This window comes from Triticum aestivum, chromosome 7B (genome assembly GCF_018294505.1).
Source record: "Triticum aestivum cultivar Chinese Spring chromosome 7B, IWGSC CS RefSeq v2.1, whole genome shotgun sequence".
NCBI classification, from domain to species: domain Eukaryota; kingdom Viridiplantae; phylum Streptophyta; class Magnoliopsida; order Poales; family Poaceae; genus Triticum; species Triticum aestivum.
This window is the reverse complement of record NC_057813.1, coordinates 51996450-52023986: the sequence shown is the minus strand read 5'-3', so window position 1 is coordinate 52023986 and position 27537 is coordinate 51996450. Positions and strand designations below refer to the sequence as shown.

General features: G+C 45.9%; 2 protein-coding genes, 1 long non-coding RNA gene and 1 pseudogene across 6 annotated transcripts; 1 reads left to right on the top strand and 3 right to left on the bottom strand.

Moving 5' to 3' along the window:
- Positions 1-1612: 1612 nt before the first annotated feature.
- LOC123157157 (probable histidine kinase 2) overlaps positions 1613-27537 on the bottom strand; it is a 35191-nt pseudogene continuing 9266 nt past the window's right edge.
- Positions 5556-17008, top strand: LOC123157161 (uncharacterized). Of its 4 annotated transcripts, none has more exons than XR_006478742.1 (8): positions 5556-5993; positions 6113-6158; positions 6244-6298; positions 6517-6602; positions 9009-9202; positions 15590-15743; positions 16251-16376; positions 16491-17008. It is a non-coding gene; the product is annotated as an uncharacterized lncRNA (long non-coding RNA). The 4 variants fall into 4 exon arrangements; XR_006478740.1 differs by having other exon boundaries at positions 16482-17008; XR_006478741.1 differs by having other exon boundaries at positions 5557-5993; positions 16525-17008.
- On the bottom strand, positions 12648-14999 carry LOC123157158 (uncharacterized). Its single transcript, XM_044575408.1, has 6 exons — positions 14958-14999; positions 14807-14884; positions 13776-14714; positions 13612-13689; positions 13438-13515; positions 12648-13341 (listed from the first exon to the last, which is right to left on the bottom strand). Exons 1-6 carry the CDS (start codon positions 14962-14964, stop codon positions 12986-12988), a joined length of 1536 nt encoding a protein of 511 aa, XP_044431343.1. The 5' UTR covers positions 14965-14999; the 3' UTR covers positions 12648-12985.
- On the bottom strand, positions 15751-16488 carry LOC123157159 (uncharacterized). Its single transcript, XM_044575409.1, has 3 exons — positions 16229-16488; positions 15985-16158; positions 15751-15902 (listed from the first exon to the last, which is right to left on the bottom strand). The coding sequence occupies exons 1-3, from the start codon at positions 16293-16295 to the stop codon at positions 15775-15777; spliced, it is 369 nt and encodes a 122-aa protein (XP_044431344.1). The 5' UTR covers positions 16296-16488; the 3' UTR covers positions 15751-15774.

Genomic DNA, 27537 nt, shown 5'->3' with positions numbered 1-27537 from the left:
CGTTTAAGATCTTCAGCCATAAGCCGAAGTGTGGCGAAATACGGAGATAGGCCTCACACGCGACAATAAATGTCGAGATGTTGAGGAAAGAGTTAGGGGATAGATCATGAAAATCAATCCCGTAATAATACATGATGCCGCAAACAAATGGGTGAAGGGAAAACCCGAGCCCGTGGACAAAATGAGGGAGGAACACAACCCTCTCGTGGGACTCCGGAGTAGGGATGATCTGTCCCGCCGTTGGAAGACGGTGGCCGATTTTCTTGGCCAGCTACCCGGCCTCCTGAAGCTTTTTGATATCCTTCTCCTGGACGGTACAGGCCATCCATTTGCCTCCTGCTCCGGATCCAGACATTTTTGAAGAACCTCTTTTGGTGGAGAAGACGAACGCTTGGGCGCTAAGGGCTCGAGCGAAAGGGAATGGACGAGCAGAAGGAGAAGGCGTGGGTAAAGGAGAAGGGGCCTTATCACTTTGTAAAGGCAATAAAACTTTGCGCCTCCCCGCTTGCCTAGTAGAACCTTCTCATTCCCCACTCACTGTGATTGGCGGTACGGTTTGGTTACCCACACCCGTATTGATGAGAGTCCCGTGATAAGGGGACACGATCTCTTCCTCGACAGGACGTGCCAAGGAAACCGCCTCGCAACATGTGCGGTGGCTGGTTGAGAAGGAAATGGTTCGAATAATGACCGGGCCGTGGTGTGATGTCACGCTGTGTAAAGTTGTTAGCAGATTTGATTCGTGGAATATTGTTCTCTCTACGGTGGTATGTGGAATTTATTTTGCAGAGCCGGACACGATCCTTGTGTTCGAAATTTGCCTGGGAGTATTCTGAGATGGAACCCACCTTGCAATGTCGAAGACAAACTGCGCACCGGACTCATCATCATTGAAGCCTGGTTTAGGGGCTACTGAGGGAGTCCTGTATTAGGGGGTATCCGGACAGCCGGACTATATACTTTGGCCGGACTGTTGGACTATGAAGATACAAGATTGAAGACTTTGTCCCGTGTCCGTATGGGATTCTCCTTTGCGTGGAAGGCAAGCTTGGTGATTCGGATGTTAGATCTCCTTCTTTGTAACCGACTCTGTGTAACCTTAGCCCCCTCCGGTGTCTATATAAACCGGAGGGTGTAGTCTATAGGACAAGGACAACAATCATAATCATATGCTAGCTTCTAGGGTTTAGCCTCTACGATCTCGTGGTACATCAACTCTTGTAATACCCATATCATCAAGATCAATCAAGCAGGAAGTAGGGTATTACCTTCATCGAGAGGGCCCGAACATGGGTAAACATCATGTCCCCAGCCTCCTGTTACCATTAGCCTTAGACGCACAGTTCGGGACACCCTACCCGAGATCCACCGGTTTTTACACCGACACCTGTGACCAATATTTTGTTTAAAAATAGAAAAAGACAGTCATCTCATAAAGTTGCAAAACATAAATCATTTGATGCATTGTAATTTTGGCACGTCATTGACAACCTTGCATTAGCAACCCCATTAGCGACAGCTAAAACAACAGGAGTAGGATCTTAATTACTAACACTATTCCCATATGTATGGGTGATAAATAATTAAATATCCTCGCGAGAGTATAAAAGCATCAGTTCTTGTCTTGTTTGCAGAGATCAAGAACAATCCTTGCGATATTCGGCTTTGGTATTGGCTTCGTCAGGTGAAGATCTATCCCAGCTTCGATGGCCTCCCGCGGCCCTTCCTCTGCGGAATTCGCCGTCAGTGCAATGATCGGGGTGCGGACGCCGTGTCGGCTTTCTTCCTGATGGATGCGCCTCGTCGCCTCATAGCCATTCATCACCGGCATCTAAAACAAAAAAAAATCGAATTGCTAGCAACGTTAGAGATGACTAAATCACATCATCTAAAACAAATTAACCGATGCTTGGCATGGTATTGCTTAAGAAATGTACGCACCTGGCAATCCATGAGGACCACGTCATACAGCAAGGCGTTGTCAAGAGCTTCTGTGAACATGGCCACCGCCACGGAGCCATCGCCTGCAATCTCCACGGTTGCTCCGAGATCGTTCAACATCTGCCCGTGGATTTTCTGCCGAAGCATGGTGTCGTCCACCAACAGCACGCGCATCCCCTCCAGTGCCTTGCCGTCTCCAACATTGGTTGGTCCCATGGGCACCGCGGGCGTGATCTCAGATGCCGACGTACTGGTTTGATCTGCCGCCCGCATCTCGAACTGATATGGGTGAAGGTGATCGAAAGGGGATGCCTAGAGGTCTCTCATGACCTGGAGGAGCTTGTGCAGCCGGGAGCCGTGGATGGGCTTGCGGAGCTCGAGGTCGCAGCAGCTCGCCTCTTTAAACCTCCCTAGGTCCTTGGAGGGGATCTTCGGGTCCGTCAGGCAGACGACCCTGCACGGCGCCTCGAGCTTGGTCCTCGCCAAGCTCGCCGCCTCCCGGGCGGCCTCGTGGAGCCTCCCAGCGGAGACGTCGACGACTACGAGCAAGCTGAAGGCGTGGAGGTGCCCGGCGTGGTTGCCGCCCATGCCCCTGCTGCTCCTCAGGTGGCTGGACATCTCCTTGGAGACGAGGAAGCGATCTATGGTGTCTTCCAAGTCGTCGCATCCTGCGCTGTGCAGCGACGACATCGACGGTGGCCTTGACGGCGAGGCGCTGAAGGTGGAGCACACCTCGCCGATGGTCGGGCCGAGGAGCTCGGCGCACGAGATGGGCCAGACCTTCACCCCGACGCTCTCCATCCATGTGTGCAGGATCCGGCGGGTCTCGTCGCCGTGGACGAGGAGGATGCAGTGTCCGCCCTTGAAGCAGGCGGGCTCCCTGAACAGAGAAGGCGCCGCCCTCCCTTCCTCAAGGTTGTCTTCAACCTATGGACTCTCGCTGGCCTTCAGGAACACGTTGAAGCCAAAGCACGTTCCCGCTTCTCCCGGCTCCTTGTCCTTGATGCTTATCTCCCCTCCAATCAAGACGAACCTATATATACCAACTAGTAAGCGGGCACGTGCAACGCACGTATCCTAATAAAATACACTAAAAACATGAACTTTCATCTCTCTTTTTAGCAGAACATTTAAATGTGTGTCACGCAAAATGATTTGAATGCAATAATTTATTTTAGATTAAGTCATAAGTCTTGTTTGACCGGTGAAAGACTTCCATTGTTGAAATGTTGTGATCCCAAAATTCCAAAAACAAAATGAAAAAACCCGCGCATGTAACACACGACCAATACACGTGTCTTCACATAAAATAACGATGACATAAATATATTGTAATTGTTACTTATTACAAAAATACTTAAAAATAACAACTAAGGAACATTATCTAGTAATCGCTATTTGATGATGATCCTCTCTGGAAGGCCCATCTTTTGATCCGGTCTATGATGCTTCGTTCTAAGACCGGGATATTGTTTAAAACTTCATTCTCTTCATATTTCAAAATATGGACCAAAAATCGCTTCCTCAGTTCAAAATCATCCTACATATGCATTATATAACATTGTTATTTAAAAAAAGTGTAACGTGTGTAGAAATGAGCATGGTGTCAATACTTACCTTGGGTACTGGAAAATGTAGCGTCCCATCGTGCCATGAGTGCATTAAATTGAAAACCAAATAACCAGACAGGGGACTGCATGTATGAAATGTTACATGCAAGCTGAATGAATCAATTAAGATTGTGATGTATTGACAAGATTCATACCCGTATGAGTTTGTGGGAACAGCAGGAACTTTGCATCCCCATATCAAAATGTCGTCCTTGAAGGCAGGGTTTGCAGCTTGGAGTGCAAGGTTTAGATTGTTGGCCATAGTTTCAAGTATATGCTTTCCGAAAGTGGGTATTGAAAGCGGGTCCAAAATAGAGACAACTTTTTTATGTTGGTCCAAGACAGACAATAAAAATAACCCAAGAATATCACGAGGCAATAAAATCTACAATGATACATACATGCATTTAGAAATACATCAATTATTATCATTCATAAGACCAAATAAACAATAAATTTGAATTTAAATCTTACCGTATCACATTCTGAGATATGATACTCATTGCTGTCAGGCCAGCTATCAAACAATTGTGCCAACATAGCGATGTCCATACCATCACGTTGACTTGGGACTCGTGCATAGTGGGACATGGACTACAATATTGTAAGAAAATATTAGTAGAATGAGGCAAAATGTAAAATGTGATTAAAATAACTTACACAGAATCGTAGATCCATATAGTGTACTGGGACGTCTCTAGCAAGCTGGACGTCGTGGCACGCTAGTATCCTCACAGCCATGTTAAAACAATCAGCATCCATGTACTCATCATTTTTTAATATGTTCTTTAATTGTCTCAAGTTTAAACTAATAGGGTAAGGCTGAGAGCTTTTCACCCATTCGCTCCTGTGAAATGGGAATTCTGTCATTATACAAGAGTAATAGGAACAAAAATGAATTGCAAAAATGTGTCTTACTCTAGCATCGGGACATCATCAACCATGGTGATGAACAAGCAAAGTTCATCTATTAAGTCGTCGTTTGTTGGAGTGACAATTGGCGAAAGGATAAATGATTGCGAGATGAGCTCAACTTGTGACGATGAGTTGGATGCTTTAGGTTTGTTAGGAGGTCTTTCGACAATCATACAATCAGTGAGATCCGTGTTGGTTTCATCATCATCCAAGTCTCGGTTTCTTATATCGTCATCATTGAATTCCGAGTCGACTAAAATGACAGCTAATTTTGTTCTAAAATCTGTCATGTGAACCTAAAGTGAAGCAGTAATAAGACTTAGTTTTCAAATAATGATACAACACAAAATAATTAGTATCATGATACGATGCTAAATGTACCTGTTCAGGAGTGTCGGACAAACCATCTCCCGTGAAGTACTCCATGTAATTTAACATCCAGAGACCACAAGACCACCTTGATGATAAAGAATTTTTGTTATGCTTAATAACAAAAATATTAATAAAAAAATAGTATCATAAAATGATGATGACTAAACCACACTATCATACCAGTTACGCTCGTAAAAAAAGAACTAAACAACGTTTGCCGCTAATATAAATCAAATAACCAAAAGGGCTATCAATAAAATAACTAAATTTCTAACCCATATATTTTATATATATAAATCAAATGAACAAAATGGTTATCAATAAAAAAATGAATTTGTGAATGCATAATTATTTTGAGAGGAACCCATATAATTATTACTTCACCGAATGGGTTGTCGATCATAGATACAAAAATCAAACAAAAGAGACACGGCCAATGATCCATTTGGTCGATGTACTATTTAATCTGGGTGGCGTAATTATGTGATAGAAAAGCAATCAGAGGTCAGACTGCAAAAGAGAAAAAAAGCAACCAAAGAAACACTAATAAGGAGCAGCCGGTGAAAAGTATAAAAAAAAAGAGCAACAGGAAGCCGTCCGTCGCACTATCACTATCTCGATCTCTCCAGTACTTAATCACTTTGCTTTATCCACTCCTCACTTCTTCCTCCCCCAGCCGCCTCCTCTGTAGCACGGCGCCAAATCTGCAGCACGCCACATCCTCTCCCGGCACGACGCCGGCCGCCCCCCCCCCCACCCACCACCACCAGGGCCTCGCCCCGTCTCCTCCTATCCCCTCCAGGGCCTCGCCCCGTCTCCTCCTATCCCCTCCAGGGCCTCGCCCCGTCGGCCCTTATCCCCAGCACGGCCTCGCCCCGCCCCCTCCTCTCACCACCGCGGCCTTGCCTCGCCGCCAACCCCGCGGATCTTCCCTGGATCGACTCTGCCGCCTCCATCCTACTGCCCCAGAGGATATCGAGATGTGAGCTGGTCGACACAATTCGGGAGCAGGCATATGGAATTGGATCGAGATCCAGTGCGTCATCAAGTCGCTCTGGGAAGGAGTTCGCAGCTCGCGTACGTGCTCTACAGGATCAGCCTAATCTCTCTGTCGCCGCTGTTGTTGGCTTGCAATAGACCAGACTATTTCCAGAGGTCAGTTCATCTATTCTCAAGTAGGCCTTGTCTCCATTCCTCTGCTTTTCATGCAGCTTCAGTTTGTACACTTAGTAGAACACACTTCCTGACCAAATGATGGACAATAACTCTTCCAGGTACCACAAAGTGGTTGATTCAAAGTTCACACTATTTATATCACAGGTAATGGTAATAGCAATTTCAGTTCTTGTTCTTGATCTCCTGTATAGAGGATGTTATTTTTTTACATTGCTTCTTCCAATTGCAGGATGGTACAAATGGAGAAAAAAATAAGGCCTGGAGCTATACCCAAATTTATGCAGGTGCGGAAAGAAACACTTGATCTATGCTCAATTGCCTAATAGTATAACATAACACGCCTCTGCTTCTTCTCCTGTAATATTGCTAGCATAGCTGATACTTCTCCTGTAATATTGCTAGCATAGCTGATAGTACAAGTTAATGCGTGGCTGCTTACTCTATTTAGCCCTATGAGTGAATAAAAATAGATTGAAAATCATAACGCATTTTTTATATGCAGCCCAATGAAGTGTATCGCCTTGAGCTCCATTATTTAGGCCAGATCTCATGAGATGTGTTGTGACAATTGCATTGGCATACAATAAGGTAAATAATTGCATTGGCATACCAAATCTCTTGAACAAATGTGATTCAGGAATGCTATGAGTGATAAAATAAACATAATAACATACCAAATGTGCCCTGTTAAGCATAAATGCGATGAGTTCTAGTAGGAGGCGTACCCATCCGTCTGAAGACTGCTCTTAATATATTCTTCTCTTTTCCATGTTGTAACATCTAGATCAATCCACTTATCGGATTTTAATTCCATGTGCTTGGATGCATATTTGAATAAATCCTCTAGTCCTTCTAGCTGTTGTAGCAACAAATGGAAAAAGTATAAGCATCACAAGTGATAAATAAGAAAAGAAGGTTCTTAGAAAAGATGGGGGAGTAGGACTAAGTACTAACCGTATCAGTGAGGTCCTTGCGGCTCATGTATGGGCCTAGCGAGTCGAGCACTTGAACACATTTTTTTTTGGCATTTATAACACATAAATGCCAGTGAATGTCGTCCATGTTTATTGGTAAGTATATCTGAAGAGAATGATTATTTTAGTTGTAGAAGTATGTGGACGAATCGGTCATTCTTGCTGTAATTCATAGAAATATGTAGAAAAGTAAGACTAACCATATCGTTTTCCAAATACGCTTTGGCTCTGTTTAATACCCATGCTGGTGCAGCATCCATGTCATCTGAGGGCAGATAGCTACCGATCTTCATCATCTTAGAGATGCATGCATTCTCTAAGAACACACTTCCACCTGACCTTACTTGTAGATGCTCCGTAAAAATCATGCAATTTATGTACGTATTTATGACCTACAATTAAAAGTATACATAGTAGATTAGATGGCACATACTTATAATCAAATAGCATCTTCATGTCGTAATATACTTACTTCGTCGCCAACCCATTCTTCGGGAGATAGAAGAGATACTAAATGTCTTTTTTTTCAGAAATGCGTCGCCGATGCTCACTAAATTTCTTTCTTTACTTGGTTCGGATCTGATTTTTTCTATAACGGACCAATCATCGCCAGTGCAGGCATAATCTGTCACGATGGCCATAATAACATTTAATGATAATGAACACAAAAACAATAATATAGCAGTACAAGGACATCTCCAGGTTTTGTTCTGTGCCTTGTGGAGAAACAACATAGTCTTGTGCCTTCTTAGGCTTGTTATGTCGTCATATATGTTTCTTTATATGCACGGGCATTGTTAGCTCGTCCTCTATAGTTTGAAGCCCTTCCATGCCGGGTGTTTGTGCCAATTTCTCGTCCTCAGTTGCCACCATTTGTTGACTTGTTTCGTTGTGGGATTTCTGAAAACAATATTAAAAGAATTACCCGTATGTAGGATATAATATAATTATAATAGTTTTGGAAGAAGTAGTTGGAAAAGGAAAGTCACATTTGTATGTTCAGAATCTTTGGCCTCTCTGTTTGCTATGTTTTCTTCAAGAATAGGTGTATATTCTGAGCTCTCCGTGCAATTATTTTCCTCCACTTCATTATTGTTGAGTACTTCACTTGATTTGTCATCTCTCGGTAGCTAAAACACATGGTAGTATAATATTATAACAGATAGAATATCTTTTTGATATGATATTGTACTAAAAAAAATTACAAAGTGCTCTTTGGTGTTAGAATTAGAATAGTAATGACATGTGGAAAGAAAACTTGCCTCTGTGGACTCGGGATATGTATCCTCCTGTACGGTTATCACCTCATCAATATGCATATTCTCTGTATCCTCCATAGTAGAGTCTTCTTGTATCACCTGTGCCGACTCATAGTTTGTATCCTCGTCCTTCTTTATGACCTCTTCAACCTGCATATTATCTATATCCTCATCCTTTGCTACATTGTTGATGCCATCCTAACAACCCAAGTATGACACTTTTAGATAGGAAACCTTGCATAGAAAGAACAGAGATATAATATGTCTTTACCATCTCGATAGCATGGACAGTAGTACTGGATCTGGTTGGAGATTGACTCGCATGGGGCACCGGTGACGGAGGCGTAGACATGGACGATGACGGTGCTTCACCAAGGGCAGATGTGTGCGGCTCAGTGGAGAGACTTGTTGTGGAGGTAGGTTGGGATGCGGATGAGAGATCGCGAGGGAGGATGGAGGAGAGGTGAAAGTAATGGTATCAGGCAATATAAGGCAGAATCGTGAGAGAAAGGAAACTACTATCGCGATAATTGGGGACTCCTGATTGCTATCATCCCCGGATTTTTCTGAGGCCCCAGAATCTTATCTTGTGCTTTTTTTATACTCACACAAAATTATTGGAGTTATTTTCGTGGTACATTTTATATGCATAAATATTGTGATTGGCCCACCTTCCTTCTGTAATCGTGGGCTTAATTCAGAAAAGGCACGCCCTTTTAATATTTGAGAAACTAATTTTTTCTGTTTCATTTGAAATTCAGCTGTTGTATGGTGGTTGCCTTCTTGTACATGAGCTTGCGACTGCGGGAGATCACGACTTGTTCTTTTGAATTTTTTTGGTTCATCTCATGATCCTTCAAGCCAGCCAAGGGGGAGATCAGTGAAGAGGTGAAGTAGAAAATGCTGCACGGAATAGGAGGCATATCTTCAACTGGTTTGATGCATGTTGGAAGAGGTATTCTCGCCCACTGTGGTTATCCACCAGTTTAGTCTGTTACATGACTTATATTCTTTTATGAATATTGTATGCACTATTCTTTTGATTGTTTCTAAAAAAAGAAAGCATGTGAGCTCGTGTGCTATAGATCCGGGAACGTCCTATTTGCAACATAGTAGTAAAAATGCCTTTTAACTTCAATATATTCCAGGAATCTCAGTCTTTTGCAGTTTTCGTTACAAATAGATTATATAACATCTCACATAGGCATTCAAGAATATATTCCAGGAATCTCAGTCTTTTGCAGTTTTCGTTACAAATATATCATAGAGCATCTCACTTGGGCATTCAAGAACATGTTTAACAGAAAGTAATTTTGAAGGGAAAATGTAGATAGTACAGGATACAGCACAAAGCGTTCCTTATTATGTATGATCTGACACCATGTCGTAGCATCATTCGACCATGTTCTTCTCTTCCATATAGGTTTACAAGTTGCACATGTGGAGACCAGTAACCACAGCAAAGCCTCAATTATCCTGAACAAGAATATTTCTCAAACCTGATCAACAAAAAATGTGAAGTGATTAGTGGATGACATGAGATACGGCTACAAAAATGATAAGCTTGTAAGGAGCTAGTTTCATAAGCTGGTTTTCAAAGCGAACATAGTATGTGAAAAGAAATAATGGAATAATGCACCTGCCTCATCTCTCCAAAACATCTCTATAGACAATGTTCTTGGTGCTTTTCCCGGATTTATCAACATCCTTGTTTGGCTTGGCCAAAATCCGTGTCGTCTCTCTCGACACTCCTCTTGACAATGCAACATATAGCTGCCCATGTGAGAATACTGGCTCGGGAAGGTAAATGCCGACATTTGGGATGGTCTGACCCTGTGCCTTGTTAATTGTCATGGCAAAACTCAGGCGGATGGGGAACTGTTTTCTCTTAAGTTTGAAAGGAAGTGAGATGTCCTCTGAGGGTGACATAGGGATCCTAGGTATAAACACCCTCTTTCCAGCATGCTGACCACCAACAATCTCCGCATCGATTGCATTATCCTGAAAGGCTCTGATCATAAGCCGTGTTCCATTGCATAGACCATTATGAGGGTCGAGGTTCCGGAGCAGAATGACTGGACAGTTGACCTTTAATTTCAAAACATGCGGGGGCAAGCCATTTGGTGTGATTGAGTTCAAAAAATCAATTGTGTAATTATTCTGCAAGTCATCCTCAATTGAGTCAAAACTATGGTATAACTTTTCTTCGCCTGGAAACCTGGAGATCATTTTGTCATTCAGGTCATCAACATGATCGTTCTTGGTTGAAAGAATAGCACGTGCACTCATGTACTCTCTCGATCTAGCATTGGCCTGCAAAGATGGGAAGACATTTTCGATGAGCATGTTAATAGCTTTTTCATCCTCGGTATAGCCAATGACAATGTCCTCAGGGAGACGGACATAATCATCGCCAATTGTCTCTTCAGTTCCATTGCCTATCCTTAGTAGGTATTCTGAGAACCAAGGATCAGCCTGTGCCCGCATATTGCGCGTGAGACGTATCTTGCGGGTCTTCTCCAAAAGATAGGATCTCAGAAGTGTAGCATCCGTTATTTGTGCTCTTGTCCCACGTGTCACAACGGGTAGGACCTGCCTGAAATCACCACCAAAGACAACAACCTTTCCTCCAAACGGCAAAGAACATTCCATTATATCCTGTAGTGATCTATCAAGCGTCTCAACTGCTTGTCGTTTTGTCATAGCGACTTCGTCCCAAATTATCAGGGACGCCTGTCTAAGCAACTCCGCTGTACCACTTTGTTTTGTGAAACCGCACATACTGTTGTCAATGAGCTTGATTGGAATTTTGAACCGGGAGTGTGCTGTGCGTCCTCCAGGCATTATCGACGCTGCAATACCAGATGTAGCAGTTGCGATCGCGATTTCGCCCATGGAACGCACCTTTGCTAGCAATGCCTTGTACAAGTACGTCTTCCCAGTTCCTCCTGGACCATCAACAAAGAATATCTGGCTTTTTTTGTTCATCACATGATCCATTATGTCATTGAAACCAGCTAGCTGCTCATTGTTCAAACTGCTAAATAGATCTAGATGTTCTGTGTCCGTGGTGATTTGCCTCTCCTCTGTTACCTCTTTGTACTCACTGTCATAAGAACCATCGGTCTCAACCAGATCCGGAAGTCCATAGCTCTTAATATCCTTTCCCATGAATTGCAACATATCCCTAATATCTCGAAGGACCATCTGCTCAAGTACCGACTCATTGGATTCATTACGACTGTAGTCCTCACACATTGATGGTAGATGTTTATCCCACAATTGTCGTATTTCCGTTGCCTCGCAAAATACCAATATAGTTGCAAACAACCGTCTTAGGGCAGAAGGCATCTGAAATGTGGCTGCCTCTGTCATGCAATCATCAAGAGTCTTGTCGTGCTCAATGAGGCCTAAGTGCTCACATGCCTCTCTAAAGGAAGTGCATAGGTTGCCATTTACTGTTTTTAAATGATCAAAAGAAGTGGCACCTTGAACATGACTTAGAAGCACACGCAAGTAGTACCTCTCTCCTTCAGCAGGGTGTGCATACACAAGTCTTCCAATCTGTGATCTGTTATTTCTTCTCTTCTGCCACTTCTTTTTTCCAGCTATCCATCTATAATGCTCTGGAAACTCTCTGTACAACAATTTCTGTGCTTGCGGATTCCTCCGGTTCATCTCAAAGTACTCGGTAAGCATGGACCTGGATGAAGATGGTCGAGCGACAACATCTTCAAGATTTTCACCAGCTTTAAATGCAATTGTATGCATGTTCGTCAAATGAAGCTGGAGCTGCAGCACTGATGGACTGACACCAAACATTTTGAAACCAAAAATCCTGTAAATAGCCTCTAGAGGAGATACGTAGCGTGCATCCCTATATTGTCGAATTTCATTGATGATTCCACCATCATTGATTATGTCCTGCTCGAATGCAAAGGACGTCCGATCGTGGCCTTTATAGATGTACTTGAACAAATACTTGACTGCCTTGATGCTCGAGCATGCTTCCACATTAATGTGGCAGTTATATCGCATAAGCAAAGAAGGGTTGTAAGGGACCACCCATCTATTGTCCAAATTCGCTCCTCTGATCCTAACTCCACGCCCATCATCCCTCCTCCGATAGATGGGATAAGAGTCTTTCCCTTGTTGTGTGGCATCACAAAAATCTTGCGGATAATGAAACCTACACTGTCCCTCAATCATGCAAGGACAACTCTTTTTCAACTCACCACAGGGTCCGTGCAGCATGTGTTTGACGACCAGGTCATGCAGAACGGGGTGTTTCTCTTTGTCAGGTATCTCTGTGGATATCACCCGATCATAGTCATCTGGGGATGCTAACTTGCTTTTTGTTTTCATGATTAAAAGTATATGCTCATGAGGAAGGCCTCGTTTCTGAAACTCCGTGACATGTACATAAGCTGCGACTTCTCCGAAATGCTTACCCTTAGTTAGCAAGTCCATCATATCTCGTTGTTTAGCCTTGTATACTCTTGCCACAAGGTCTGGACGGTCTTGTGGCAGTTGTCCAGGCATCAGATTATGGGTTATCTCCTCCCAATAGGGATTGCAAGTCATCGTGATAAAATAATCCGGTTTACCCCACCGTTGGACTATTGCCATCGCATCCAGCAACCTCCGCTCCATGTCGCGATCACCACCAGGAAACGTACGTGGAAGCACGATTCTCTTGCCAATTCGATCACCGCGTGACTCGCCGGCAACGATGGTGTCAACAAGACCCTGTAAGAGTATACAAGGTTATGGAAAAGGCATGATTTTCAAAATGTTCTTGTATTACGATGTATTGGAATAAACAAAAGCACCATACCTGGTAGAGATCAGCTCGTATAACTTTTTGATTTTCTGGCTTTGAGTACCAGTCCAGCCTCATAGTCTCAATCTTGATATACATATCAACCGCCCACTGTTGGAAAAGGCGCCCACCAAACAAGATGATGTTAAAAAGCTTCTTCCTGACCTGTAGCTTGAAGCAGTAGTACTCCCTTGCACTAACAAATTTCCTGGATTGTGTTGCATTGACCTCATTGTCACCAAAATCCTCATCTTGGATATCCTCATTATCATCTACAACATTGAACATAAATACCAGTAGACTGGCTGGACTCATAATGACTGACAACATAAGATTTGCTTAAGAATATAAGCAATGATGACTGGTACCTGCATGTAGATCAGTCGCTTGGCCTTCATCTGGCATAAAATTGCCAACTTGTTCCCTTTCATTAATTAAATCCTCATCTGTTTGATAGGTGATCCAATTCATAAGTTTCATATGAACTTTTTATTCACAAAGATAGCAAGTATATAAAAACAATTTAATAATGAACACCATACCTGCATGTAAACCAGTGACCCGGTCTTCATCTGGCACAAAGGTGCCAACTCGTTCCCTTCCATTAATCAAGTTTTCATCTGTTTGATAGGTGAACGAAGTCAAATGTTTTTATTACTCTTCTTAAAGATAGTAATAGATAACAAATTAATAATGAACATCATACCTGGATGTAAATCAGAGGTGCCGTTTTCTTGTGGTCCAGAATTATGCGCTGGAAATTGGGTGGTGTCATCGGGGGCCTGAACATACGGCATCCAACGATTCCAACCAGTCTCCCCACATGGTAAAAACAGTGGATATGACAATGGGTCATAGCAACCATAGTATGCTCTAATATAGAGTGGTCGGTCTCCTTTTTTGGCATGCACGACAACACTCCTGTCAAAATAGTTTTGTGGATCACTCCCTTCAACCCATATCTCTGCCACCTGAGAAGTCGTTGGGGCATTGTACCTACGTTGATCCAACTTGATATCTGTGTTTAGTGAGATCTTGTACTCATCTAGATTCGGAACAGACCCAAGGCTCTTGAAAGCCTGTGCATAAGGGTTCTGCTCTAGTATTCCCAGAATTTTCCGTATGAGATCTATATCTAGATCTGGAGACCTATTAGTCCTGTGCCCCAAGTTATGATCTGTATCATAAATATAGAGTTGCAAATGCCTAGGGCCATTATCAGCCGGCACCAGCTCATCAAGAGCGTGGTACAACCCCCCACAAGCACGAAAGGTATATACGCCGGTTCTTGCTGCAGTGCTTACTTGACGATCAAGGGTGACTCCAAGACTTGTGAATGAGAAGTGAGAGTTGAAATACCGAATATTGTCTCGAAAATGTTTAGCATCGTCATCACGTTGACTTGTGAACAACCGTTTCAACTCGTCTGGGACCTCGGGAGTAAATAAATCTACTTTCCCCTTTCTGCAACAAAATGCAGGTCCCTCGTATTGAAACCGCAATGCTCCACAGTGGAGACAGTCCCTAACTTTTCTAAGGACATGGTGATTTTTGGGAAGGTTAATGTAAGCCCTATCATTAGGATCATTTGTTGGTGTTCCATCAGTGTGACGTCGTTCAACTCGGTAGGATTCAAAGTCAACATCTGGATTGGAATATGAAGATTAATTAATATTTTGTTCTGCAGAAAAGACAGTATTATACTATATATGGAAACTCATGATAGCAATATGGTACCTTGGTGGGCGAACATCCTAGCTTCTTCATCAGGCTCAACATATTCAGTTTCAATAAGATTTTCAACTCCCAAGCAGTCTATATAGTAGACAAATATTAGTTATAAGATATCCTAAAATAAACATAGAACCGTAAATGCATTTATGTGTACCATCCATATTTGTTGTGTTGCCATCGGGCTCCAGTATTCCATATGCATCATTGTCGTGGTCGTTGCCTGACAACATATGTTGCAAAATGGGCAAGTTTCAGCGTTGAATGAAAGGCATGAACCAAGAAGTAGTCAATGAAAGCACCATTATAATTGTTGACTTGATTGTGTCCACGTGACGACGCAGTGACTATGTTGTCTCGCCTCATCATCCTTCCAATGGTTTGTCTCTGGTACATATCGTTTGTGTGGATCCAATCACAATCTTCATCAGCTACAGAAACATCGAGTGAATCTCAGTTAGGAAATCTAATATAAGAAATACAGTGTTTCATGTAGCTGGCATCACCTGTATCAGATTGGTTTTGTTCTCCGGTTGTAAGCACTACTGTAGATTTGGCTGCACGACGTTTGTCACGTAGGCTTTGCAATATCTCTTCTTTATGTTGCTCATACCGGGCATTTTCCCTCTGCCTCTTCAGTGCTTGTTTTTCTTCTGTATAGTAAGTGTGAATTAGGTTCAAGACAACTTGAGCAACATAGGTTTATACTATGTACGATGTATGTGTGCATTATGTATGATTGTTAATATGAGCCAGAAATGATTACCATACGAACTGCTGCATCTGTAGGCTTGAAGTGGCGGTCGTAACACAGTAAGTTGGGAGGACTCAATGGCAGAGTTAATATTATCAACATTTTCCTTGTTAGACCCGACAGTATCTGGTGTTGTTAGTTCACATGGACCATGAAGTGGAGTCTGATCACTCATTACCACATCAACAGGTATGCCTGCATCAAAATTGTATTACCAAAGTCAGTTGCTGACACACAAAAGCCGGTAGTATGTCTGGATGTAGGAGAACACATGACCTTCCACAACTGGTGTGTGTCGTTGCTGGGTGATAGCAGACTGCGCACTGGGCATCCCCACAGTGTCAAAACCTGTCGAAAGGGACTTTTAATTAACATGTCTTTAGATGTGATTAATGAAATGTATGATAGAGAACAGAGAAAATTGAGTAACCAGGCGACATGGCCACGGGTGGCTTAGATGGAGTGTTGGTTCCATTTAAAATAGCGGGCATAGCTTTCTTACGATCCCTTGCCTCCTTTCTTTTTTTCAATATTGCATCCCTGTTTAGTGCATACCTCTCCCTTTCCCTCTGTCTCTTTAGTTCTTTTGGATCTGTTTTTTGACCTGCGACGCAATAACATAGTCGGTACTTACATGATCTTAGTAGGTAAGAGTAGGTGATATATGTATTTACCTGAACTGTCGTTGTTTGTCAGGTCCTGAAAGGGAGTACGTACCCCACTACGCTGAGATCCGGACATACTGTCTTCTCAATGGCTCCTGTTATGAAACACTTCTGAACCCTGCCTGAACTTAGTGTGCTATGCAAATCATGATGTACTGTAAGTATAAAATTACACGTTGTCAGATTAAAAGAGCAATTCCTTTTGTCTTATGTCTGACCAAAAGACGTGCAAATTCAGTTGATCTAACCTGTGCACTGCAAGGTTTGGCAGTAGTCATATGTATTGGAGATGTTGCTGGCTACAGGGGTGATGACACCGGAGGTAAGGCAGCGCGCCGGGTCGAGGACGTCGCAGACACCGGGGACGAGGGCGGCGGCGTGACGACGGCGTATTGAGGAGAGTTAGGGCTGCAAGGCGGGTCGAGGACGTCGCGGAGACCAGGGGCGAGGGTCGCGTGCCAAGGGCGGCCGGGCGGGGCGGGGCGGAGCGGGGACGGCGGGACGGCGTGCCGACGCGAGGTTCGTGGCGTGGTGGCGTTGATTGCGGAGATAGGGCATTATTCGCTGGATGGAGTTGTTATCGTTGGGATGTGTAGGAGCCTGGACGTGGGAGTCTGCCGGCAGAACATTTCGTTTGAACCGTCGATCTGTTTGTAAAATGGTTGATGAAACGTGGACTGTTGGATGGTAGTTAGTGGGTATGAACGGACGTCTTGGGTAATCCTGTGTGCACTTTTTCGTGTGGATGTAGGGGAAGTAACGTTTGGTCTTTTAATAGTAGTATAGATAAAAACAACAAACAAAATCATAAGTAAATAAGAAATAACAGACACGTGAGTGAACAATATAGTTTGCGAAGATAAAGAGTCAAGAACGTTTTTAGAGTGTCAAGCGCTACAAGCAAAGTTGCATGAATTTGTCTTAAATCCAATCAAATTTCTACGCATCTGGATTAACATAGCCACCTTCATCTCAAGTCACTCTTAATTTATATATATAACCTCCAATTAATACAACACTTCCGCTTCGGTAGACCCCCTTCAACACAAGGACGGCTAAGATTGTCCCATACCCCTTCATAACGGAGGGCACGATGGGCAAAAATAAAAAAAGAAGCCGCCCGCCTACCGTCCCGCTCGTTATGTATACGTATACGTGTACGTTTTTTTTTTGGCCGGGTCGTCCCGCCAGCGCGCCCACCCCCACACGCCCACGTCCGGTAATTACGCGCGGACAGGCGCATGCATGCATGCATGGCGCGGTTACGGGCCCCGCTACCGATTGCAGCGCTGCGTCCTGCTCCCGCTTATGCCTCAGCATGCGGCGCCCGCTTCCGCCTCGCGTCGCCCCCCCCCTCCCGCTTCCGCCTCGGCCTGCGGCGCCCGCTTCCGCCTCGCGTCGCGGCCGCCCCCGCTTCCGCCTCGGCCTGCGGCGGCCGCTTCCGCCTCACGTCGGCCGCCCCCGCTTCCGCCTCGGCCTGCACCGCATTGCCGCCTCGCCTCGCGTTGGCCGCCCCCGCTGACGCGCTGCCGCCTGCCCCCCCGCCCCCGCTGCCGCCTCGCCTGCCCCCGACCCGCGCCCGACCCTCGCCTCCCATAAATCCACCCCCGACCCGCGCACTAGCCTCTCATAAACCGCCCCCGACTCCGCCTCTCCTCTTAGAGACGGTCCGCGACCCCGCGTTCTCCGATCGATCTCCGGGGCGGCGGCTCTCTCCGGCGCGATGCCTCATGGACGCGGATGCTTCGGCCGGCGTTGGTTCGGCTGGGGAGGCGGTAGTGGAGGTAGCAGTGGAGGCGCAGGGAGCAATCGCCGGGCGGTTGGCGGCGGCGGAGGCGGCGGCAGCGGTGGTGGACGAGGTGGTGGACGCGGCGCCGCGCCGGGCGGTCTGTGGCCCTCTAGCCTCAGCGGGCCGCAGACCGTGGATATCTACCGGCACGGCATCCCCGTGCCACCGTCATGTCGCCTAGCACACGGCTGGCACGTGACGAGCGACGGCTATGCCACGCCTGGGCCGGCACAACCCGGTCCGTGGAACCCCGAAGGTCGCCTCAACTTTTGGGTAGGCCGCGACTTCGACACCGTCGTGAGCTTCTACAAGTCTCGAGGCATCCGCGCGGACGCTCCAAACGCGCCCCTCGCGCCCCCCGCCGCCCCGGTTGTGCAGGCCCGTGCCGGTCGGCGCGCTCGCACAGGCGCGCCGGCCGCTCCCGCCGCTCCAGCGGCCGCCCCTGAGTTTCACATCCCACCAGAACTAGCGGCGATGCAAGAGGAGGGCGACCCGTTGGAGTCGCCGGGTTTGATCCGCGCGATCCGGAACTCCACGTCGGAGACCGGTTGGATGCCGCCGGAGGATGTTGTTGACCCGAGGGACCCGGTAGACGAGCCGGGATACTGGCAGGCGATCAGGGAGTCGACCGATACACTAGCGCAACAGTCGTCTACCTTGGAAGAATTTTTCGGAGACTTGGGCAGCTCCGATGACTCAGACGGCGGCGAAGACGGCGGTGAAGACGGCGGGCAGACGGTAGTGGTTGATCTTGTGAGTAGCAAGGAGTAGTTAGATTTGTTTTAGTGTTAATCTTTCCACTGCCGTATTCTTTCATGTAAAATTTTGTTTGAATGTAAAATATCCTAAATATGAACGAAATTATGTTGCTTCAACGAGTAATGGAATGGTTGTAGAATGTATCACTTATTGATATGGTTTTTGTTATTAATGGAATATTTCCATTGATATTGTAAAAAGGAGAAGTAAACATGTAAAAAAATATGAACGAAATTATGTTGCTTTAACGAGTAATGGAATGGTTGTATAATGTATCACTTATTGATATAGTTTTTGTTATTAATGGGATATTTCAATTGATGCTGTAAAAAGGTGAAGTAAACACATAAAATACCGGCAAAAAATTTAAGCAACATAAAAGAAAGAACCCAACCACCGATGCTGAGCCCATAGAGGAGAAGTTACCCCAAATCAAGCCCGTAGGCGACTCGCGCGGCTGATTGAGCCCACTAACGGGCCCAGAAACGGGGTCCAACGGAGCACTGAGGAGTTAGATTACAGGAGTTCGAGGTGTGGGGCGGAAGCAGCTATTTAAGTCGCTCCAAGCGCCCCCCCGCTTCCGAGGTGGGACTAAATATGGCATTGCAACTCGCCCCTCAGTGCACGCGGCCGGCGCAAGGCTCAGGAGGCCGTTTTCTGTGCTGTCACCGGCCGGCCCAGTTCGGCCCATGGTGGCAAGGCGCCACTCGCCCACTCCCACGGCCCACGCCACCCTCCCCTCGCCCGCGCGGGGAAATTTTTTTGTGTGGGCGTGTTGGAGGCGTGCATTGGGCGGGGATATCGAGGAGGATGCGGCGGGGCGGGTCAAAGTCGCTGTGTGCGGGGAGCGAGGCTGATCCGGTCGTGGTGGTGGGATCCTAGGGAGGCGCTGGTTGGCCAGTTGGGGTCCGGGGTAGGTGGGATTCGGTGGGTCCGTGGCGGCGGGATTCGAGGGAGGCGCTGGCCGTTGGCTGGGATGCGAGGTAATCTGCGGCGTGTATATGAAAAACATGCATGAAACAGTAACACGGGAAAAACATGGCATGCGACAATAACACGAACGGGTGCGTTTTTTCACCACGTCGGTCAACCCAGGTAGTATAACACATGCAATGGCATCATCATCATGAAACGACAGCAAACAAAATAAACAGAATTTTGAAACTGCACACAATTGCACCAAAGTTCGTTGCTCGTTGCACTAGGGGTACGTGGGTACAGTCGAGGGTGATGCCAACGAGCGGAAAAAGTTTCGTGACATTTGGCAGAGTCAAAAAAAAGTAGTCGGGAACCCCCCTCCGGTAGACCGTAAAAGAGCCTGGCTGCACTGTGGGCACGTGATCGCATGCATGCAATTGCACCAAAGTGGTCGGACATGCGGGCACGGCCTACGTAGGGCCCCACGCAAGGTTGGAACGAAACCGGACACAAAACGAACGTTGCGTCACATCCGGCCAGTGTTTTACGGCATTTTCACGGGGAAAATCCTAGGAAACGCGTCGAGCGTCGGAAAAATATGCAAACTGGCGTGGGTGCTGTCGATGGTGATGCCATCATGCGGAAAAAGTTTCGTGCCGTTTGGCGGAGTCAAAAAAAAAGTAGTCGGGAACCCCCCTCCGGTAGACCGTAAAATAGCCTGGTTGCACTGGGTGTACGTGATCGCATGCATGCAATTGCACCAAATTGGTCGGACGTGCGGGCACGGCCTACGTAGGGCCCCACGCAAGGTTGGAACGAAAACGGACACAAAACAAACGTTGCGTCACGTCCGGCCATTGTTTTACGGCATTTTCACGGGGAAAATCCTAGAAAACGCGTCGAGCGTCGGAAAAATATGCAAACTGGCGTGGGTGCTGTCGAGGGTGATGCCATCATGCGGAAAAAGTTTCGTGGCGTTTGGCGGAGTCAAAAAAAAAGTAGTCGGGAACCCCCCTCCGGTAGACCGTAAAATAGCCTGGTTGCACTGGGTGTACGTGATCGCATGCATGCAATTGCACCAAACTGGTCGGACGTGCGGGCACAGCCTACGTAGGGCCCCACGCAAGGTTGGAACGAAAACGGACACAAAACAAACGTTGCGTCACGTCCGGCCATTGTTTTACTGCATTTTCACGGGGAAAATCCTAGAAAACGCGTCGAGCGTCGGAAAAATATGCAAACTGGCGTGGGTGCTGTCGAGGGTGATGCCATCATGCGGAAAAAGTTTCGTGGCGTTTGGCGGAGTCAAAAAAAAAGTAGTCGGGAACCCCCCTCCGGTAGACCGTAAAATAGCCTGGTTGCACTGGGTGTACGTGATCGCATGCATGCAATTGCACCAAATTGGTCGGACGTGCGGGCACAGCCTACGTAGGGCCCCACGCAAGGTTGGAACGAAAACGGACACAAAACAAACGTTGCGTCACGTCCGGCCATTGTTTTACGGCATTTTCACGGGGAAAATCCTAGAAAACGCGTCGAGCGTCGGAAAAATATGCAAACTGGCGTGGGTGCTGTCGAGGGTGATGCCATCATGCGGAAAAGTTTCGTGGCATTTGGCGGAGTCAAAAAAAAAGTAGTCGGGAACCCCCCCTCCGGTAGACCGTAAAATAGCCTGGTTGCACTGGGTGTACGTGATCGCATGCATGCAATTGCACCAAATTGGTCGGACGTGCGGGCACAGCCTACGTAGGGCCCCATGCAAGGTTGGAACGAAAACGGACACAAAACAAACGTTGCGTCACGTCCGGCCATTGTTTTACGGCATTTTCACGGGGAAAATCCTAGAAAACGCGTCGAGCGTCGGAAAAATATGCAAACTGGCGTGGGTGCTGTCGATGGTGATGCCATCATGCGGAAAAAGTTTCGTGCCGTTTGGCAGAGTCAAAAAAAAAGTAGTCGGGAACCCCCCTCCGGTAGACCGTAAAATAGCCTGGTTGCACTGGGTGTACGTGATCGCATGCATGCAATTGCACCAAACTGGTCGGACGTGCGGGCACAGCCTACGTAGGGCCCCACGCAAGGTTGGAACGAAAACGGACACAAAACAAACGTTGCGTCACGTCCGGCCATTGTTTTACGGCATTTTCACGGGGAAAATCCTAGAAAACGCGTCGAGCGTCGGAAAAATATGCAAACTGGCGTGGGTGCTGTCGATGGTGATGCCATCATACGGAAAAAGTTTCGTGCCGTTTGGCGGAGTCAAAAAAAAAGTAGTCGGGAACCCCCCCTCCGGTAGACCGTAAAATAGCCTGGTTGCACTGGGTGTACGTGATCGCATGCATGCAATTGCACCAAACTGGTCGGACGTGCGGGCACAGCCTACGTAGGGCCCCACGCAAGGTTGGAACGAAAACGGATACAAAACAAACGTTGCGTCACGTCCGGCCATTGTTTTACTGCATTTTCACGGGGAAAATCCTAGAAAACGCGTCGAGCGTCGGAAAAATATGCAAACTGGCGTGGGTGCTGTCGAGGGTGATGCCATCATGCGGAAAAAGTTTCGTGGCGTTTGGCGGAGTCAAAAAAAAAGTAGTCGGGAACCCCCCTCCGGTAGACCGTAAAATAGCCTGGTTGCACTGGGTGTACGTGATCGCATGCATGCAATTGCACCAAATTGGTCGGACGTGCGGGCACAGCCTACGTAGGGCCCCACGCAAGGTTGGAACGAAAACGGACACAAAACAAACGTTGCGTCACGTCCGGCCATTGTTTTACGGCATTTTCACGGGGAAAATCCTAGAAAACGCGTCGAGCGTCGGAAAAATATGCAAACTGGCGTGGGTGCTGTCGAGGGTGATGCCATCATGCGGAAAAGTTTCGTGGCATTTGGCGGAGTCAAAAAAAAAAGTAGTCGGGAACCCCCCCTCCGGTAGACCGTAAAATAGCCTGGTTGCACTGGGTGTACGTGATCGCATGCATGCAATTGCACCAAATTGGTCGGACGTGCGGGCACAGCCTACGTAGGGCCCCATGCAAGGTTGGAACGAAAACGGACACAAAACAAACGTTGCGTCACGTCCGGCCATTGTTTTACGGCATTTTCACGGGGAAAATCCTAGAAAACGCGTCGAGCGTCGGAAAAATATGCAAACTGGCGTGGGTGCTGTCGAGGGTGATGCCATCATGCGGAAAAAGTTTCGTGGCGTTTGGCGGTTCTTGCACCGCAGTCCACCAGAGAAGTTCCTAATGCTTACTACAAGTTAGTGCACGATGTGGAGGCCATCAAATCATATAATTGGAACGCATTTACTTTACGCGTTTGCGTGGAAGGCATCACAAAGACCTTGTCAGATCTTGAAAAATTTACTTGGCCGATCGGAAACCTTGCCCTCATACAGGTAAACCTTATGTTATATTTGTTTATTTGAAACTAAAGTTTGTGAAAAGAATTTGCTGATATACTTCATATTTGTGCAGTACATGTTTTGGGAGAAAGTGCAGCCACTGGATGAAGAGGCATTTGATCCACTAGCTCATGAGTATCCGTTGATGGTCAATTGGTCAGAAGATGAGGCTATGAAGCGTGACGCGTACGACACGGCATACGGCCGTGGTAATGGGACGGTAAGTTTTAATGGTTCCAACTGCATGCAATTATGTTGCTATTTATGTGTTAAGAAATTTATATTGATTTAATATGTAACAGATTGATGACGTGATAAGTGAGAAGTACAGACAGACATTAATTGCTCAGCAAGGAAGAAAGGCAGAGGAAGAATTAGAGCAAGAAGATGGAACAGATCGTGCCCAAAGAATGAAAGATAATAGAGATGAGGCTTCTTCCAGCAGGGATACTACATTAGATCAAGTGATGAAATGCATCAAAGATATGCAAAAAGAAATTAGACTGCTCCCTGAAAAATGTGCTGAGGTAAATACTGATGTGTATTTCAGTTTGCATGGGATTATTGATAATTTATGCATGTAATAAATAATTTCGATGTGTCATTGCAGATTGTAGTGCAGAAGCTAGAGAAGGAAGGTCTTGCCTTCATGGGGTTTCGTGATGACATTGAGTTTGTGGAGCATAGTGAAGCGTGGATGGGGAAGTATGGTCCAGCAAAATATAAATCAAAATATTGGACAGATGTAAAATCAACTCCCGCAAAAGAAGACATGGACAACAGGGTGGATGCATCCTTCACCACCGGGAACGGGAAGAAATTGGCGCGTGATAAAGGTGTGCATCACAACACACCTGGTACAGGAGATGAAGGCGACCCCTTCGTTATTTATGACAACGGTAATTCACCCGACCCATCTCTTGAGACGGTAGCCACGAATGAATTTCCACCTTTTACTTCAACCCCCAAGAATATGAATGAAGTGTCAGACGGGTCTAGCACCGATAAATCTGAGGAGTTTAGTATGGATAGTCTGAACACCCGTATTAAAAATGCGAAAGAAAGTGGCACTCAGGAGAGTGATGGGAAAGAGACTGATGAGAAGGAGAATGATGGGAAGGAGAATGATGGGAAGGAGAATGATGGGAAACACAAGAGGAAACAGTCAAAATATTGCCTTTCACCTTACCAGCAGAACGGTGGACGTAAACGTGCAAAGAAAAGTAAGTGCTAAGTAGATTATTGTAGCAACATACTTCTGTCCTTGCATGCACACTTTATTAACTCATTGTTTCTTACTATTTTAGGTCTGTTTGGTATAAGAGCTGCTATGATTAATACTGATTACATTAATGAGGATCACATAGAGGCCGCAAAGACTTATATCCGGACACTGGCAGACTCGGAGAAGCTTCGCAGGAAAACTGTCGTGCACATGACGGGAATTGGTGGGGAAACATGTACACCTCATATGCTTGAAGCCATCATTTCGAAAAAATGGTTGCATGGCGGTGTAAGTATTAGCAATAAGTTATTAAGTTGGACATGTCATTTGCATATAAATTATCTAATAGGCGTATTGCTGTTATGTTATTTTGTAGGTCATCAATTGTTATTGCAACCATATGAAGACCCATAATCCTCGTGCTGACCGTCACATATTATCATCTTGGGTGTCCCACTGGCTTATTCTTCGTGCTGATGGAAAGGTTGTCCACTCTAAGAGGCATTTTATGGATCATTTCACAAACCAAACTAAAATGGTGTCTAGAGTTACTGAAGAGTATTTCATCAAAGATAAGGTACTTCAGTTTAGTATGATCATTCGTAGTATATCTGTGTGTACACCAACATGAATAAACTTTGTTGTAGGCATACTTTCCTTTTCATGTGGAAGAAAATCATTGGATAACAGTTCTTATGCACAACAAGAAAAAAGAGTTTCAAGTATTAAACTCTACTGGTAAATGCAGCAAAAGAGTTCTTGCAAAGATTGCTAAGCTGGTAAGCTTACAATGTTACATAAAACAATATATATTTCTTCGAAAAGTACTTCATATGGATTTGTCAATTTTATTTCAGAGGGCAGAGATAGCTATTGATACAAAGGAGGTGAATGCTCTTATTGAAACGGATCATCATGATGTATCTTCCTGGCCAATAAGGGAGTACAATATGCCGTCACAAAAAGACGGGTATGTTGCAAATGTTGAATTAGTATGTACTTGTATGATCCATCAATAACTGACTTGTGGTTTCTTGCAGAGTCTCTTGTGGTCTTTTCGTGGTGAAATACGTTCAACACTGGGACGGAGATGGTTGGGCATTTGAGTTCGATCAAGATGAGATTAATGCTTCAAGGGGACGCATTCTAGCTGAAATACTTTTTTCAGAGTGCAACACGAAGGAAGTAGTGAAAGAGAAGATCCTCAAGATCATGGAGACCAAATGAGTAGGAGGATGGGGTGTTGGCTATTATCTCCACTAAATAAATGTGCCGTTGTCGGTATCTTGATACAATTTACATATTAAGACATCTATATATTTGCAGTGGTTGGTATTTGCTACAATATTACTCTTATCTGCGGCATGGTTTAGCATGTTTCGCAACTAAATAAATGTGATGTGGTCTGCTACAATATCACTCTTACTTGCAGCATCGTGGGTGATGATTTTTGAACATGTTATGTACGCACTTTGTATTATGCACTGTTTGCCATTTGTCGCAACTAAATAAATGTGACGTGGTCAGTGCGGGCTGTTGTTTGCAGCCGCTATTTTCTGCCAAAATAAAGTGAAGTTTTTTAAAAAAAATGCCCGACCACCGCTGCTGGGCCCATAGTAGCTTACGGAAGCTACCCAAATCAAGCCCAGAGGCGACTCGGGTGGCCGATCGAGCGCACTAGCGGGCCCAGCAGCGGGGTCCAACGGGGCGCACGGGGATAATACGAGAGGAGTTCGAAAGGGGGGGCGGAGGCAGCTATTTAAGCCGCTCCTGGCGCCCCCCCGCTTCCGAGGTGGGACTAAAACTTGGGCGTTACCCCGCGCGGGCGAGGGGGAGGGGGCGTGGGCCGCGGGAGGGGCGCGGGGAGAGGCCGTGGGCCGGGGGAGTTGCCCCGCGCGGGCGAGGGAGGGCCAGCACGTTTTTTTAATTTTTTTTCTGGTTCGTTTTTTCTTTTTCTTTTTCTTTTTCTTTTCTTTTTCTTTCATTGAAAGTTCACGGATTTGAATAAGTTAATGAAATTTTATAACTAGTTCAGGAAATACAAAATAGTTCAAGAAAAATAAAAATAGTTTTTTCAAATATAGTTCACGTATTTTATAAAAAGTTCAGCAAATTAAAATAAGTAAAGAAAAAGAAAAAGAAAAAATATATAAAAAAACGTGCTGGCCCTCCCTCGCCCGCGCGGGGCTCCTTCCCCGGCCCACGGCCTCTCCCCTCGCCCGCGCGGGGCTCCTCCCCCGGCCCAAGCCCCCCTCCCCTCGCCCCTCCCCCGGCCCACGCCCCCTCCCCTCGCCCGCGCGGGGCAGCGCCCAAGTTTTAGTCCCACCTCGGAAGCGGGGGGGCGCCAGGAGCGGCTTAAATAGCTGCCTCCGCCCCCCTTTCGAACTCCTCTCTTATTATCCCCGTGCGCCCCGTTGGACCCCGCTGCTGGGCCCGCTAGTGGGCTCGATCGGCCGCCCGAGTCGCCTTTAGGCTTGATTTGGGTAGCTTCCGTAAGCTACTATGGGCCCAGCAGCGGTGGTCGGGCATTTTTTTTTAAACCTTCACTTTTTCAATTATTTTGGCAGAAAGTAGCGGCCAGAAACAACATCAAACAAAATCATCATCAGTACAACATATATGCCCAGGTAGCAAACAGCAAACAAAATCATCATTATGCCCAGGTAGTATAACATATGCAATGTCATCTCCAAATTTATTACATATATCTTTTATCAAAACACAAACAAATAACTTATCAAGTTTTCTTGCAGACACGTACGAATAAAAAACGACAAAGGTTCGTGCGACCACTTTTATTCTTCGTACAAACCAACCTGCATCTGTACCTACGCCCAGTTCCTGAACAAAACATAAAGAATTGGTGAGCAAATATAGTTGCTAAAATCAAAGTAGGAACATAACAACAATAAGAAGATAACATCTTACTTCTCGTTCAAATGACATGTAGCCTTATTATGACCTGCTTGACTACACAAACTGCACAAAGGACCACTTTTCTTCTCTGTAAAATCTTTTGGCCTACCATTCTTTGTAATGCCGGGGCCCCCCTTTGACCGCCCCTTCTTAGGTGCACCCTTCGTCGAAACTTTCTGAGGATCACCAATACCAGGCTCAACTTGTTGCACTTGACTTGCCTCCTTCTTCAGCATAGCATACCTTCTACTTCCTATAAGTTCCTCCTCTGAAATCTTTTTCTGTGCTATTATGTTGTCTAGACACT

Bases quoted from the DNA above. Each gene is read 5' to 3' on its own strand.
- LOC123157158 (XM_044575408.1), bottom strand. The intron at 14,715-14,806 runs GTACCATATTGC...ATTCCAATCCAG, and splicing joins TAGGATGTTCGCCCACCAAG to ATGTTGACTTTGAATCCTAC. The intron at 13,690-13,775 runs GTATGATGTTCA...CCTATCAAACAG, and splicing joins CACCTCTGATTTACATCCAG to ATGAAAACTTGATTAATGGA.
- LOC123157159 (XM_044575409.1), bottom strand. From the start codon at position 16,295: ATGTCCGGATCTCAGCGTAGTGGGGTACGTACTCCCTTTCAGGACCTG. The intron at 16,159-16,228 runs GTAAATACATAT...ATTGCGTCGCAG, and splicing joins GACAAACAACGACAGTTCAG to GTCAAAAAACAGATCCAAAA. The intron at 15,903-15,984 runs GTTACTCAATTT...CCCTTTCGACAG, and splicing joins ACCCGTGGCCATGTCGCCTG to GTTTTGACACTGTGGGGATG.